Below are 15,899 nucleotides of genomic sequence, written 5' to 3'. Positions count from 1 at the left end.
CACGAGGTCAGGAGATCGAGACCATCCTGGCTAACACGGTGAAACCCCGTCTCTACTAAAAAATACAAAAAACTAGCCGGGCGAGGTGGCGGGCGCCTGTAGTCCCAGCTACTCGGGAGGCTGAGGCAGGAGAATGGCATGAACCCGAGAGGCTGAGCTTGCAGTGAGCTGAGATCCGGCCACTGCACTCCAGCCTGGGCGACAGAGCAAGACTCCGTCTCAAAAAAAAAAAAAAAAATTAAAAATAAAAAGAGTGATACACATGTATGAAAAGTGAAACACCTCCATACAGCCTACGGAGAAGTGATTGCGAGGAACCACTGTATGAGTGGCAAGCGACATAAGTCAGGGGTGAAGGGTCCTGCCTGAAAAAGGGGAGGCGGGAGCTGAGCTCGGAAGGACCAGTGGCATTTGGCATCAGAGAGGACAGCAGAGCGAATACCTGGAGGGCGGAAAGTGCCCCGCACATGAAGAGGCCCCTCGGCTTGGCTGAATGGGTGGTTGCTTGTGGAGGAGCAGTGGGGTAGAAAAGACCAGAAAGGCATCGCCTAAGATGGGAAGGGCTGGCAAAGCCAGGCTCTAAGGTATAGGAAAGTCCTCAGGTCAGAGCTGAAGCACTCATGATTCTCAGATGGGATCCAACCTTTAGGCATCTAAAATTAGGCTTTTGCCAATTAACTTTTCCCACTGCTGGAATCCTGACACATTTACAGTTGCAGAGACATCGTTCAGCTTCTTTAAAAGACTCTTCAGTGCTATTACAGTATTTTGTGATCTCTCTGCAGCAAGGTCTATTGGTTCCTATATCTCCAGCACCCCCAGGAAGGTGCTCAGCCTGAGCTTGTTAATGGAAGGGCAGGAGGGAAGAAAGGAAGGTAAGTTAAATAAGTTCTAAGTAAAGCTTACGGCAAAGTGCTCCTTCTCTTCAGGAGGGCTGCTCTGTAATAATAAGCACGAAGCAATTACATTCTGCCATGTGGTTATTAAATTTGGGGGAAACAAATATAATAAAATGTAGACATTTGTAGAGAGGTTGGAAATAAAATAAAAGTGGAGGATAAAAATAAAATCGATAACCACACGTTGCTAAGAGCCTAACCTGAAGGATGTTATGGGGGAGAAAGGAAGACTGCCCTCCCCAAACTGCCCAAGCCTCCCCAAGAAGTGGCTGGTGCCTGGACTGGGGAATCTGCCCAGCAGGGGTTCAAGTCCTGAGTCCACCTCTCCCCTCTGGGGCGGTGGTGAGAGCCGGCAACAGCAGGAGAACTCCCACTGCTGCACCATCAGCCCTAGAGGTGAGACACTTAGCCAGGGGCAGCCCTGCGACAGCTGTTGGAAGTATTATTATTTTTTTTTTTTTTGCTAGAGATGGGTGGTGGGGGGGGGGGGTCTTACTAGGTTGCCCAGGCTGGTCTCGAACTCCTGGCCTCAAGCGATCCACCAGCCTCGGCCTCCCCCAATGCTGGGGTTATAGGCGTGAGCCACCGCGCCCGGCCTTAACTTGCTTTCATTGTACACCAATTCCTAAAGGAACTGGAAGCAGCAGGCAGGAACGCTCCCTCTTATGGAAAGAAGATCCCAGGGCCCTGGTCATGACAGGTTCGGGTCCCAAAAAGGAGACCGGAAGAAGAAAACGTGAGGCGCCAGAACAAGAGGTTCTACAAGGTGCACACGTCGCTCTCTGCCATTAAATGAAGAATTCTCTGTGCAGATGTCCCGTGCACAGGTCCAGTGAAAGCCGTGGAGAATAAGCGTTAGCTCTTCGAACTGAATCTGAACTAAAACCTAGCAAAGCCAGGCTAGGATTGGGAGGTTGCGAGGGAAGACAGGAAGTGGTGGATGGGGAAGAGGCGGGGGTCATAGAAGGAAGGGATGGGGAGCAGTGGGAGGAGGGAGTCGGAGGGAGGGCGGCAGCCAGGATGGTCCATTCCATTCTTGGAGCTGCACTGTTGACCTCGACCACGAGGGGGCAGGGCTGCTGAAATTGGAAGTGCCAACGCCTACATGAGTCTTGACCCTCGGCAGGCACCGTATCCAGTTTCCTCCGTTGGGAGGGTTTAACTGCCCGGAAACGGAAGTCTCGTCCTTTTTCGTCCTTTTACTTGGTCGCTGCTGGGTGTGAGTGTCTCTAGAGTGGTACGCGGGTGAGAAGGGTAATCTGGGGCAATCCACGGCCAGGTGAAATCTGGGGACCCCAGGTCCACGTGGAGGGTGTCGGGGAGGAGAAAGGGAGTGCAATGGGGGCGATATTTCGGGGGAGGGTGGGAAAGCGGGGTTGACTGCCAGCCCCCGCGCCGTGTTAACGCCCAGGACTGTTTCCCGCAGGTCCCGGTCCGCGCCAGCTCCCTGCGCGCCTCGTGGCCATGGTGAGTACGGTCCCTGCCTGGCGCCTTCCCGGGGTGGGTTCGTGGGACCCGGGACGAGGGCGAGAGAGCCTCCCCAGGGCCTCCGGAGGCCAGGAGGAGCTGGTGGACTGGACCGTCACCGGAAGACGTGTCTCTTTGCTGTCTGTTTACTCGCTTCCTTTGTGTTGCAGCCTCGGAAAATTGAGGAAATCAAGGACTTTCTGCTCACAGCCCGACGAAAGGATGCCAAATGTAAGTGGTTGCTCCGAAGGTTCAAGATGAGCGGTGTCTACCCTGGCACCGCTCCGGTAGCGTCTTTCCCGGAATGGCTGGCAGGAGACGGGTTAGGCTGTCTGGGCGTGTGCCTGGCCCTCTGGGACCAGTGGTTTCGTCGTATTTCCCATGAGAAAGACCTGTGTGGGGCACGTTGAGGCCCTGGAATTCTAGGACCATCTTAGCTAATCGCGAGCAGCTCAGAGGCTGCCCGGAGTTCAGTTTTCTTTTGTATAATACAGTAAATTTTCGGAACGGAATCTCCACTGCGCGAAAGCCTCAAAACACACGTCCCATAAACACTGAGTTTAGCTTCTCTGCAGTTGTGCAAAGTCTTAACACAAAACCCATTTTGTAATGAAGTGCTGGATATTTGCATGTAATGTATTGAGCACGGTACACTGCAATATAGTCGTTTATCTCGTGATCCTGTGGTCGATGGCCAGTGTCAGAAGGTGTCATACTTATCTAGCCCAGAAAAAGATTTTTTTTTTTTTTCTTGAGACAGTATGGCTCTGTGGCCCAGGCGGGATTGCAGTGGTGCGATCTTGGTTCACTGCAGTTGCCGCCTCCCAGGTTCAAGCGATTCCCCTGCCTCAGAGTAGCTGGGATTACAGGCACGGGCCACCGCGCCTAGCTAATTTTTGTGTTTTTAGTAGTGACGGTGTTTAACCATGTTGGCCAGGCTGGTCTGAACTCCTAACCTCAGGTGATCCACCTGTCTCCGCCTCCCAGAGTGCTGGGCTTACAGGCGTGAGCCACTGCGCCCAGCCAAGATCAAAATTTGAAGCAGGGGCTTCTACTGAATGAACATCGCATTCCCACCATTGTAAAGTCACAAAGGTTAAGTTGGACTGTGGTAAGTCTGTCTCCCACCTTGTACATACAGGGGAAAGAAGGTGATTCATGAAAATCCTTAAACAGCAGATTTTCGATGGATAGGTGCCAATCTCTGCCACCCACTTAACGTTTTATACAAAGTGTGAGAGAGGTAGTTGTGTTATCCCTTTGTGATACTTGAAGATTTGGGGGCTTGTGTTTGATAGGTCTTGAGTTTTGTTACTTTAACCCAGAGTCATATTTTTTCAGCTGCATGAAAGAGAATCAGGTCACATGTGGAAGTGGGGTTGCATGGGACAGACCTGTTAAGGTGGGCGAAGACACCAGCTAATGCTGGTGTGCCAGTGATGGTGCCAGACGGTGATTGGTGTACAGGGAGAGCCTTTCAATGAGTTGGGGGTAGGCAGAGATGGGGGTCATATTTGTGTCCCCATTACCCAAAACAGGCTGTCACCTTTGAGGTGGTGACCACCTGTGGGAACACATAGCATCTGGTGGGAATGATGTCTGTTTGCCAGTGTTTTGTATAAAGAGATGAGGTTATCAGGTTAGTTTTATTTCAGGCCATATGGGATCACTGCCTAGTTCAAAGCCCAACTCTACCAGTAGGTAACTTACCCTTCTCAGCAAGTTAAACATGACACCACCCTTTGCTTGTGTTTAAAAAGGGTGGTGGTCCGGGCGTGATGGCTCATGCCTATAATTCCAGCACTTTGGGAGGCCAAAGCGGGCAGATCGTTTGAACCAAGAGTTCAAGACCAACCTGGGCAACATGGCAAAACCCCATTTGTACCAAAAATTTAAAAATTAACCGGTTATGGTGGCACACGCCTGCAGTCCCAGCTACTCAGGAGGCTGAGGCAGGAGAATCAGTTGAACCTGGGAGGTGGAGGTTGCAGTGAGCTGAGATCGTCCCACTGCACTCCAGCCTGGGTGACAGAGCGAGACTGTCTCACAAAAAAAATTGGGAACCTGGATTTTAGATGATGCGGCTTTAAAGGTAGGGGTCACAGTCCCCTGGAGATAGTAAAGTGTCAGTAGCTGTTGAACACACTTTTGAAATTGTTATATTAATTTTTAATGTGTAATAGGCGTAGCATAAAATTCACCATTTACACTGGGTATGGTGGTTCCCATCTGTAATCCCAGCACTTTGGGAGGCCGAGGCAGATGGATGAGACTAGCCTGGGCATCATAGTGAGACCCTATCTTTACAAAAGAAAAAAGTTAGCCAGGCGTGTGCCTGTGGTCTTAGCTACTCAGGAGGCCGAGGTAGCGATTGCTTGAACCCCAGAGATTGAGGCTGCAGTGGGCCGTGATTATGCTGCTGCACTCCTGGCTACACAACAAAGCATAATTGTACAGTTCAGTGGCATTCAATAAATTCACATTGTTGGGCAGCTGCCACCATCACCACCCATCTCCAGAACTTTATCTTCCCAAACTGAAACTCCCTCTGTTAAACACCAGCTCCCCATTCTTCCCCAGTCCCTGGCAGCCACCTTCCAATGTGTCCCTGAATGTGACCGCTCTGGATACCCCATACAAGTGGAGTCTGCTATTGCATATTTGACCTTTTGTGGCTGGCTTCTTTCTCTTAAAAGTTCTCAAGCATGTGTCAGCATTGCCTTTTTTTTTTTTTTTTTTTCTTCCTTTTTTTGAGATGGAGTCTCACTCTGTCGCCCAGGCTGGAGTGCAGTGGTGCAATTGTGGCTCACCTCAGGCTCACCTCCCGGGTTAACACCATTCTCCTGCCTCCGCCTCCTGAGTAGCTGGGATTACAGGTGCCCACCACCATGCCCGGCTAATTTTTTTTTTTTTTTAAGTAGAGACGGGGTTTCACTGAGTTAGCCAGGATGGCCTTGATCTCCTGACCTCATGATCCACCCGCCTCGGCCTCCCAAAGTGCTGGGATTACAGGCGTGAGCCACCACACCCAGACCGAGTTTTCCATTGTGGGAGGCCACGGTTTGTTTATCCGTCTATTGATGGACATTGGGTTGCTTCTGCATTTTCGCTATTGTGAATAATGCTCTGAACATGGGTGTGCAAATATGTCTTCTGTGGTTGCTGTCTGTTCTTCAGGGTATATATCTAGAAATGGAATTGCTGCACATACGGCAATGTTGAATACCCTTTTTTTGGGGGCGGGGGGGATGGAGTTTCGCTCTTATTGCCAGGCTGGAGTGCTATTGCCAGGCTGGAGTGCTATGGCAGGATCATGGCTCGCTGCAATCTCTGCCTCCCATGTTCAAGTGATTCTCCTGCCTCAGCCTCCCCAGTAGCTGGGATTACAGGCACCCGGCTAATTTTTCTATTTTTTAGGAGAAGAGGGAGTTTCACAGTGTTGGTCAGGCTGGTCTCGAACTCCCGACCTCAGATGATCTGCCTGCCCCGGCCTCCCAAAGTGCTGGGATTACAGGCATGAGCTGCTGCACCCAACTGAATAACCATTTTGAAGAGCTCTATATGTTTTGCAAGTGGTGTTCAGCTTAGTTCAGTTGCTAGGGTCAGTGTTACACTGAAATGGGTTAGTTTGGATAGATATCCAGGTGCCTGGATGTGTTAAGAACAAGAGCCCAGGCACCTCATGCCTTTGGCAGGCTCTGAGTCACAGTGCTGCTTCCTCTGATGTGCCCATTCCCATAGCAGTTACTGGCAGAAATGGAGTTGCAGCTGGGTGCGGTGTCTCACGCCTGTAATCCCAGCACTTTGGGAGGCCGAGGCGGGCAGATCACGAGGTCAGGAGGTCGAGACCATCCTGGTGAACACGGTGAAACCCCATCTCTACTGAAAATACAAAAAAAATTAGCCAGGCGTGGTGGCGGGCGCCTGTAGTCCCAGCTTCTTGGGAGTCTGAGGAAGGAGAATGGCGTGAACCCGGGAGGCAGAGCTTGCAGTGAGCCAAGATCACGCCACTGCACTCCAGCTTGGGCGACAGAGCGAGACTCCGTCTCAAAAAAAAAAAAAAAGAAAGAAAGAAATGGAGTTGCAGAATTGCGAGGACAAGATTGTCTTGTGCTGCGTCTGTTCAGGTCCTTGCGTTGGTGCGTTAGAGCTTGTGTTCGGCCCTCAGCCACCTTTTTCTTGATTGGCACATCACTGCTATTACAACAATTCCTGGGAGTGTCTGAGCAGTTTTTAAAGTGGTTAGAACAAGGCATTTGGTGAGTACATGGAGTGGTAACTACTCCTGGGAAGGGGTTGTCTCCCGGTAGCCAGATGGCAATGCATTGACGCTGCTAGTACATAACCGGAGTGGTGCACAGCAGACCCCACGCAGCTGAACTTGAAGCACATGTTAGAACTGTTTCTGGCCTGAGCTGTGATCCTGAGATAGAACTTGGCAGCAGGAAAGAACCCAGAAAATGGATTCCACATAAATTCAAGGAAAGGCCTGGGTGCGCGTTGTGTGCAGTGGCTGGAGGCATCCTGAAGAACAAGCTCTGTCTTACTGGCCCAGAATGTCATCTCACATGCGGAGACGTGATTTCCAGGAGTGGAGTGCTGAAAAGCGCTCAGTCCCAGCAGACAGCCCATCTCCTTTATCCTGCTTCCATCCTTTTTAAAAAAGATAATAGGCCGGGCGTGGTGGCTCCGCCTGTAATCCAAGCATTTTGGGAGGCCAAGGCTGGCGGATCACGAGGTCAAGAGATCAAGACCATCCTGGCCAACATGGTGAAGCCCCATCTCTACTAAAAATGCAAAAAATTGGCTCGGTGTGGTGGCGCACTCCTGTAATCCCAGCTACTCCAGGAGGCTGAAGCAGGAGAATTGCTTGAACCTGGGAGGCGGAAGTTGCAGGGAGCCCAGATTGCGCCATTGCACTCCAGCCTGGCAACAGAGCGAGACTCTGTCTCAAAAAAATAGAAAGTAGAAATAAGAAAGATAGTAAGGTTGATAGAGGATGTTCTACAATGTTGTGTTCAGTGTACCCAATAAAAGTTCGCAGTTGCAGGAATGGGTAATAGTGTTTTCTGTTTGTGCAGAGGGGCAGTGCTGGAGGTGGGTGCTGACTGTCCCTTGCGTGCTGCTTACTGCTTGAGTATATTTGCATGTGGACTGTGTCACATTTGTTTTTTGTGATACAATTTAATTCCTGATTCTGGTCTCCGGTAGCTGTCAAGATCAAGAAAAATAAGGACAATGTGAAGTTTAAAGTTCGATGCAGCAGATACCTTTACACCCTGGTCATCACTGACAAAGAGAAGGCAGAGAAACTGAAGCAGTCCCTGCCCCCTGGTGAGTGAGCCTGAAGTCACTTCAGGAGCCGGTGGGGTTTGGGAGGTTGCTGTGTGTGGCCGTCTTGTATCTTGTTTTGAATCCCTCCCAGATTTCAGAGCCCATTTTATGGTCTTAAGAATCTGCTCTTGCTCTTGGGAGTGTGAGGAATAGTTGTGATTCTCAGATTATATACAGTAGCAGAAATCATTTCCTTAGCCAGAAGAGAGGTTAGAGCTCATTTAATGCTGTTCATGTCCTTCGAGGTTGGTGCTACTGATAATCCCCATTTTTTACAGGGAACGGATTGAATATAATAGACCAAGTCTTTTTATCAGACACTAAATATTTTAACCAAAACTTCCCTGGTGGATCTAATTTCTGAACCTTGTGTGCTCTCTTTAGCTTAAGTACAAAATCTAGACAAGCAGCAGCAACTCAGATGTGTCTTCTGGACGGCTTACTTTTGTCTCTTTTCCTCTAGGTTTGGCAGTGAAGGAACTGAAATGAACCAGACACACTGATTTGAACTGTATTAAAATACTAAAAATCCTAAGTGTCTTTCGTCTTTGAGGATGGGAAAGGAAAATATGCTACCTGGTAGTGGCTTCTGGTGGGAACAGGACACGGGTCCTGTTGCTGCCTCCCTGCATCCTGATCTTTTTTTGAGACGGAGTCTCGCTCTGCCGCCCAGGCTGGAGCACAGTGGCACGATCTCAGCTCACTACCACCTCCGCCTCCTGGGTTCAAGCGATTCTCCTGCCTCAGCCTCCCGAGTAGCTGGGATTATAGGCATGCATCACCACCCAGGCTGATTTTTGTGTTTTTAGTAGAGACAGGGTTTCACTGCCTGCCTCAGCCTCCCAGAGTGCTGGGATTACAGGCATGAGCCTCCGTGCCCAGCGCATCCCTCATCTTGAACATGATCTCAGTGGGCAAATGAGGCCATCTGTTTTCAGCCCAAGTTTGAAAATAAGGAGATGTGGGGAGGCCGTGATGGAAACAGCACGTGGGGTTAAACATACTGGCGGATGTAGGAGCGACGGTGGGGCATGCGGTTCAAACAGGTCCCAAAATGGGTGCAACATGGTGTAGCACATCTGCCACTCGCTAACTTAACTGACTGGAAGAAATGACTACACTTTTGCCCGTTTCCTCAGTTGCAAAACAGCCACGTTAACACCTCTTTCATTGGCTTGCTGTAAGGGTACTGGGATGTGGGGGGACACGGTGGAGGGAGGTGTGCGGGTCGGGGTGGCCACCAGGTGGTGCTGTGCCACAGTGGACAGCCCCACTGGAACTGAGTCTACCTTTTAAAGTGTGGTGTACAGTGCACTTGGTATTGTGTTAGGCATTTAAACGCACTAAGGTTGTGAGGTGTCAGTGCCAGCCTTTGAATATCTGTAGGGCTTGTGAGGCGGTGAGGTGGTTTTGAGTCTGGTTGGGGGTCTTGTTTCCTCCGGGAGAGGGAGAGGGTGGGTACGTCGGCCCTCAGCCCCAGGTGTGGCACTGTGGGCAACTCGGCCTTCCCCATTCTGTAAACATTTCAGATTTCCAAGGAAGAGTGGGCGTTTACCACGTGGGTTTTCTTTGTTCCCAGCACATCCTCCAGAGATTCATCCCAGCTCCTAGGAGACGGGCCATGAAGGGGTGTGTCCAGCCTTGTGTAGAGAAGGCCGCTTTTCATACAGTGCCTCCCAGCCCTGGCTTGTGACTCAGAGTCATCTGGAGCCCGTGGCCAGGGCTGACTGGAGGTTGTGATTGCAGTGGTCTGGGGCATAGGTGTGTTTCCAAGCTCTCAGGTGGACACTGCCTTGCTGGGGCTTCAGCAAGCCCCTGAGTGCTGCGTAACAGGTGAATGAGGGAGCGGGGATGGACTACAGCTGCTGGTTTGCTGACTTCTGCAACTCCCTGCTGAGTCTCTGGGAGGTCTGTCCCTGTTCTGCCTCAGCTTTTTGACACCTCTCTGGGTCAGCAGGCCTCCGGGGAAGCAGCTAGAATGGTCGCTGTCTGGCTGGGGGCAGGTGGGCTGAGCAGGTTTGGATATTCCAGGCTGCATTCCGGTGGGTGTGGGAATAGCCCTGAGGGAGAGCCTTCACAGTTTTTTTCTTCCAGTGCCATGTGCAGGCCTCCAGCCTCCTGGGGCTCCCCTGTACTGGGTTCAAAGTCAGTCCTCTGTGACCACCCACTGCCTAGGAGGCAGGCCCTTCCCACTTGGGGGGCCTCTGAGGGCAGGGGCTATAAAGGCCATTACCAGAGCCCTACCCAAAGAGTCCACTTTCCCCAGCAACTGCAGGGACTGAGTCAAGAGACCAAGACCTTTTAAAATGAGGTTTTCACCCAAAGAAGTTCCCTCCCCTGCCGCAGTCTCCAAGCTGATCGTCTGGCTTCTGCAGTTCTCCGGCTCCCCTCTCCTGTTCTGGAACTTTCTTGCTTCCCCTTCCACCGGTCCTAGTCCCTGATCTCACAGGGTCCTGTTCCCTCTGCACAGAGGCCTCCCCCAGCACCTCCCTCTTTGACTCCCGATTGTCCTTCAGCTCATGTCACTGTCCTTTGGGAAACAACCCCGATGCCCACGTTCCATCTCCTCCCTACAGCAGGGACTCTGGCATTTCGCAAGGGCTGTAATCGCTGTTTGCAGGATGCAAGTCCACCATGCAGGTGGGAATGTGTGTTTCATCCATTACTCTAGCTTCTAGAACAGAACATGCTCAAGAAAATTTGTTGAAAGACACCCCAATGAGAGAAGAACGGCTTTTTCCAACTTCCTGTGCCCCTCAGCTTTGGGCTCCTGCAGGGCCCCAGAACTGTGGGATCACCGCCACAAGGAGAGGCCCCGAGGCCAGGACTCCCTCTAATGGATACAGGGCCCTTGAGCACGGGGTGACTGGAGCCCCACCCCCCAGCAGCCACGTGTGTTTACCAGCCTTTTCAGCCTGCCGGCATCCACCTGGTTCCTTCAGCCAGAACCCTAGGAGCCCCACCCCCATCCTCCGGGGGCTCCTTTCTCACCTACATCTCTGCCAGGGTCGCTATGCACCCCTCAGGCTGGCTGCACAGTGCGGTCTCTACACCCAATCTGCCGCGACCCCATCACTCCACCCTACCTACCCCTGACCCCTACTTGTCCTTCAGCCTGGGCTCCTCCCTCCGCTGGCCAGTCACGCCAAGCAGTTTGTGGTTACAGGATGGGTGGGGGCCTCTGTATGTGTGCAGAGTACTGAGGGCCCAGGGACGCAAGGCTCCCCAATGGGCAACCTCCCCTGCCTTTGCTTTTCCCCAGAGCCCCTCCTGGCCTGCATTCGGCATCTTCTCGGGTACTGTCATCACCCTCTGCAGTGCCTGTGCTCGGGGTGAGGGTTTTTGTCGGCTGTTGTTACATCACCGATGTAACAGTGCCTGGCACTTAGTAGGTGCTCAACAAATGTGTTGTTGCATGCGCTTCGGTCTCCCCAAATGCTCGTCCCTTCCAGGCGCTCTCATCACTCTCCTACCTTCCCCACTACACAGCTCGAAGGCCCCCTCTTCCAGGAAGCTCACCCTGTCCCATTTGCCAGGAAGAATCAAGCAATTTTTCTCAGTCCTTAGGACACCTTGTCCTCACTCAGGCGCGCGGCAAGCAGCTTCAGTGAGTCGTTGGGGCAGATGCACCAGGAGCTCCCAAGGGCAGGGACCGCGTCTTATTTCTCTTTTTAAGTCCACAGGGCTTGCACAATAGATGCCCAAAAAATGATTGAGAGTGAATTTAGAATGAGTGACCGAGTGGCTGAAGATTGCCTCCTTCCGTTCCCAGTCTGTCGGTTACTTACCCTGTGACAAACCTTTGGGACGGGCAGTCGCCCCTCTCTGACCTGTGACTGCTGGCTGCCCCCACTGACACCTTATACCCTTGATCTGATCATAAATAAGCAGCAGCTCCGGGACCTTGAGACTGAAACCGCTTTAGAGACTTCTGGGAGCTTTTTTCACGTCCCTCCTTCTATCCGGCCAGGACAGATCCCCGCCCAGAACTGGAACTGCAATCGCGGCGGGGCGGGGCGGGGCGGTGGGGGTGGCGCGGGCCCAGGGAGAGGCGGGGCCGGGGGGCGGGGCGGGCGCGGGGCCCGGGCCGGGAGTTGAGCGCAGCTGCCGCTCAGCGTGTGGGTCGCACTCGGGCCGAGCCATGCAGGCGGCGCGCGTGGACTACATCGCTCCCTGGTGGGTCGTGTGGCTGCACAGCGTTCCGCACCTCGGCCTGCGCCTGCAGCCCGTGAACAGCACCTTCAACCCTGGCGACGAGAGTTACCAGGAGGTGAGTTCGCGCCGCCCCAGACCCCAGCCACGCGCGCCCCAAGTCCCCGCACTACCCCCTCTCCCCTCGAGAGCCTGCATTTTCCCACGTGCCTCTCAGACCCCTTCTTTCCCCGCGCAGCCCTTTCCCGTCTCTCCTCTCCCCTTCTCTCCCACCCTCCCAGGCCCGTGGCCCGCGTCCCCTCCTGTCTGGGAACCTGGGGGCCCAGAAGACTGAAGAGATCAGAGTGAAGCAGGCGTGGGGAACGGAAGGAAGGGCGCGAAACCGCCTGCAGGGACAGGGGCTGAACGCCGAGCGGGCATGTTGGCGCGGGGTAGGGATAGGGGCATTCGTGTCGGGGTAATCCTGGCGCTCGAGGTGCGGGGATGCTGAGGGGGTGCCCTGGCGTTTTCGACCTTTTGGAGATTCCAAGATGGGGCGCTCTCTTTCCGAGGCTAAGTGGCCTGGGAAAGTTTGGCAGAAACTGAGTAGTCTCCCGAGTCGGTCTCCGCAGCACCCCTCCTCCCCAGTCCTGGCCTGCAGGGTGGGAGTCCCAGCTGGAAGGCTGCAGGGCTGGGGGAGGCGGCGTGGGTCACTTCCCCTCTAGCGCAGAGAACCCACAGCTGCTTGTGCTTGTTCCAGGGGAGGAAGGTGGCCTCCCTCAGCCCATCTCACACTGTCGTCCTGAGGACCCCCTTGCATTGACAGCCTCTCTGTGTCCCCTGGTCCTAGACTGGCCCGTTCCTGTTCCCCCACACCCCTCTCCCCACCCCACCACACCTTCTAAGCCCTGAATTTCTGGCCTAGGGCAGCCACTCCCGGCTTTCCCGCCCTTTCCCTACTCTGCTGGCCCTTGGCGGGATTCTGCACCCCACAGACAGGGCCAGGGCTCCCCCAGACCTCCCTACCCAGACAAACAAAGCTGCAGAATCTCCCAGCCTGTCTCAGGTCTGGTCACGCTTGCTCTGGCCCCAGTGGCCCACCTGTATCAGTTCCGTGTGTTAGGTCAAAGATTCTGGGGCCAGTGGTCCAGGATGGGGTCCATTTGTTCAGAGCCAGGTGCCCATCTCAGGACTTTGACCCCCGGCGGCCTCTCCCTGTGTCAGGTTCTCCAGATACGGGACAGGTCGGAGCAAAGCAGGGCCTCTTGGAGGGAATCCTGATCCAGTGTGAGGTGCCCAAGTGCCAGTGACAGGGAGTCTAATAATAACCCCTGGCGACCCGGCTGCCATCAGGCCCAGGAAGATGGTGCCTGCCCTACCAGAGGGAGGGGAGCATCAGGACCCCTTCCTGGGGTTCAGTGGGCACTCGAGAGCAAGATGGCAATCAGTGGGCACACCCGCCCTCCCTCCCCCGGACCCTAGCCTGTGGGAGTCCGTGTTCCCTGACAATGTGACTGCCTGGGGATAGCTCCAGGGAATCTTCCTCTCCCAGAGAATGCATGAAAAGAGGCGGATATGATTTCAGAGACAGCTGTGTGTGTGTGTGTGTGTGTGTGTGTGTGTGTGTGTGTGTGTGTGTCCCCATCCCAAACCCTGTGCCCCAGATCCCACACCCAGGGTCTCCAGCCACAGTTTTCTCCTCTCCACTGGAGGAAATCTAAACTTCTCATTGCGTCAGGAAGACCCCTTGGTGGGGTAGGGATGATAAGGGGACTCCCTCAACCTACTGGCCCCAGAGACAGTTCCTATCTGCCCAGCAGCTGTGGCTGGTGGAGCCTGGGCCTGCCCACAGCCCCCTCAGTCCCATGGACAGGTGGCAGTTGAGCCAGAGGAACCTACTTCTAGCCTCTGCCCCTCCTCCCAGGATTCCAGCCCCGGCTCACTTTGTGCTGGGCATCAAATGGTTCCAGAGGGTGTCCCTTCCCATCGGCCACTGCTCCTGGGCAGCTGACACCGGCCCTGCCCACTGGCTCCTGGTCCCGCTCACCCCTCCCCACCACCCAGATCGCTAAGTAGGAGATGAGCGTGGTGGGCCAGGGCCGGAAGTCTGGCTCTGGGTGTTATTTAAGGCGGCTCCTATTTTGGTAAGTTCCCCTGTTGTGACCACAGGTCTCTCCTGGATGTCTTCTTTCCTCCTGAGCACCAGTCACTAACAGAGTCAGGTGGACCGTCAGTCATCCCAGTTCTCAGCAAGCTTGACTGGGGCAAGTGCCATGCCCCGCGTGGGGTGACCATGGTAACCAAGGCAGCAGGTCTTCAGGAGGAATTCCTGGGGATTCTCCGCTGCTGGGCTCTGGGCTCAGAGCTGTGGCAGACACCACACAGTTTGAGGTGGGGGCTCTGCCCTCCAGTTGGCTGGGGTGGATTCCCAGTTCTTTCCATGTGTGACCACTGGTAGGTGTCTTAACCTCTCTGAGCCTTGCTCCCTTCATCTGCAAGAATTAGATGAGATATTCCACTTACCATGCCTAGTACAGAGAGCTCATACCACATAACAGGAGCTGGTGACAGATCGTTCAGTGGAGTGGCTGTGAGGTTCAGCAGTGTGTCAGGACAGTACCCTGTGGGGGGATGGAGAGGAAGGAGATCTCTTCCACAGACTCTGATCGGGGGAGACTGAACAAAACGCCTGCAGAAGGGGCTTCAGCTCATGCCCCACATGTTCAAATGCACAGTGCTGGCTGGTGGTACAATGTGTGTGTGTGGTGGGGGGCTGGTGCGTGTGCATCAGAGACTAAGCAAGGTTGGAAACAGGCAGGTGCTGGCCTCGTGGGATGTGGGTGGTGCATGGGATTTCAAAGGCAAGGGGGTTCTTGGAAGTGCAGAGATGGTGAAGAGCAGGTCACCTGGTGAGCTGGGATTTCCTGAGCAAATTCAGTGTTCCAGAACCTTCCTCAGGAGGTAGGGGCTCTCACTCACTTTCTGGGGTCTTTAGGAGCTGTGGAAGCCCCCAGTCCTCCTGATAGTTGATCCTCACCCCTTTTCCCGCAGTGAACTTGAGCCCAAGTCCTCACAAAGACCACTTGGCCTGTGTCACCAGCCTTGTGGGGAGGCTACCCTCCGGTCAGCAGAGTCCTGAGAGGTTAGCACCAAGGCAGGGCTGTGGATGAGGGCGCCCTGGCCCTGGCGGGCACCCGGCTCTGGGCTGCCTGATGTGGCTGTGTGTCTGGAAGGAAATCAGCCTAGACCTGCAGCCCGAGTCTTGTCACCTTTGACAGATGAGGGGGATTGGATTTGGAGATGATTCCTACTCCAAAGAGTTGGTAAAAGGACTGATGAGTTCATGGATTATGAAGCCTATGGCCAGTGCCTGGCACACCGGAAACGGCCACAATCGCTGCTTGGGAAGGAGAAGACTGCAGCCGGCCAGGTGTCCATTGGGCGGCATTGGGGACAAGGGAATGGGCACCTGGTACTGAATCCAGCACTGTCTCTCTGAGCAAATGAACGAGGCACTTCAGTGTCCTTGCCTAGGCGTGAGCGCCACCATCACCAGCCAGCCAGCCCCTCAGGGGAGACCAGATGTTGATGAGCTCAGTACTTGAAACATCTTAGTAAGCTCCCACAGGCTGTGCAAATGTTAGTTATTGCTACTGTCAACAGGCAGGTGGCCACACGTGTGCTTCCTGTTCCAGCTTCCCTTGCCCGGGATCAGCCGCTCTTTCAGGACATGTGTTAGGAGGCAGAGGAGATGTTGTTTAATTTTTTGTATATAGGCATGTATTTCCATGCGTTTTCTCTTTGGTTGGTCCGGTTCATGCCAAAGTACAGAGTGGAAGGTACAGCGTTGGGAACTAGACCGGAACTACAGGACTTCCTGCTTCTGACTTGGGGGCAGGTCTGAGGAAGAAGGACCAGGCAGCAAGCCCATCCCAGCCGAGATCTGAGAAGAGCCAAGGTTGGGATGAGGAAGCCCCGTGCATCCAGTGTGAATTGAGTCACGGTCATCAGACAGTCATGCCGCGCTGGGAGAGGGCTTAATCTTTCCCAGTGGGCCTGTGGGGGGAG

General features: G+C 53.9%; 2 protein-coding genes across 10 annotated transcripts in view; both read left to right on the top strand.

Annotated features, from left to right (window-relative positions):
* The first annotated feature begins 2,037 nt into the window (after nucleotides 1-2,037).
* Nucleotides 2,038-8,235, top strand: RPL38 (ribosomal protein L38). 5 transcript variants are annotated; one of them, XM_008011905.3, is made up of 5 exons: nucleotides 2,038-2,118; nucleotides 2,326-2,366; nucleotides 2,537-2,597; nucleotides 7,578-7,700; nucleotides 8,164-8,235. In XM_008011905.3, the coding sequence occupies exons 2-5, from the start codon at nucleotides 2,364-2,366 to the stop codon at nucleotides 8,187-8,189; spliced, it is 213 nt and encodes a 70-aa protein (XP_008010096.2). In that variant the 5' UTR covers nucleotides 2,038-2,118; nucleotides 2,326-2,363; the 3' UTR covers nucleotides 8,190-8,235. The 5 variants fall into 5 exon arrangements, with proteins under 5 accessions (XP_008010096.2, XP_008010101.1, XP_008010097.1 ...); XM_008011910.3 differs by having other exon boundaries at nucleotides 2,050-2,144; XM_008011906.3 differs by having other exon boundaries at nucleotides 2,055-2,136.
* A 3,558-nt stretch (nucleotides 8,236-11,793) lies between these two features.
* The window catches only part of TTYH2 (tweety family member 2), a 48,727-nt gene continuing 44,621 nt past the window's right edge, over nucleotides 11,794-15,899 (top strand). For 4 of the 5 annotated variants that reach the window (XM_073005070.1, XM_037993476.2, XM_037993475.2 and 1 more), the window contains exon 1: nucleotides 11,794-11,970. In XM_073005070.1, the coding sequence (XP_072861171.1) occupies nucleotides 11,842-11,970 (129 nt within the window). In that variant the 5' untranslated portion in view covers nucleotides 11,794-11,841. Of the gene's footprint in view, nucleotides 11,971-12,007; nucleotides 12,284-15,899 lie in introns of those variants that run through there. The other variant, XM_073005071.1, reaches the window with a different exon arrangement.

This window comes from Chlorocebus sabaeus, chromosome 16 (assembly GCF_047675955.1).
Source record: "Chlorocebus sabaeus isolate Y175 chromosome 16, mChlSab1.0.hap1, whole genome shotgun sequence".
Taxonomy (NCBI): Eukaryota; Metazoa; Chordata; class Mammalia; order Primates; family Cercopithecidae; genus Chlorocebus; species Chlorocebus sabaeus.
This window is presented reverse-complemented; position numbering and strand designations above follow the sequence as displayed.

Bases quoted from the DNA above. Each gene is read 5' to 3' on its own strand.
- RPL38 (XM_008011905.3), top strand. The intron at 2,598-7,577 runs GTAAGTGGTTGC...GGTCTCCGGTAG, and splicing joins CCGACGAAAGGATGCCAAAT to CTGTCAAGATCAAGAAAAAT. The intron at 7,701-8,163 runs GTGAGTGAGCCT...CTTTTCCTCTAG, and splicing joins GAAGCAGTCCCTGCCCCCTG to GTTTGGCAGTGAAGGAACTG.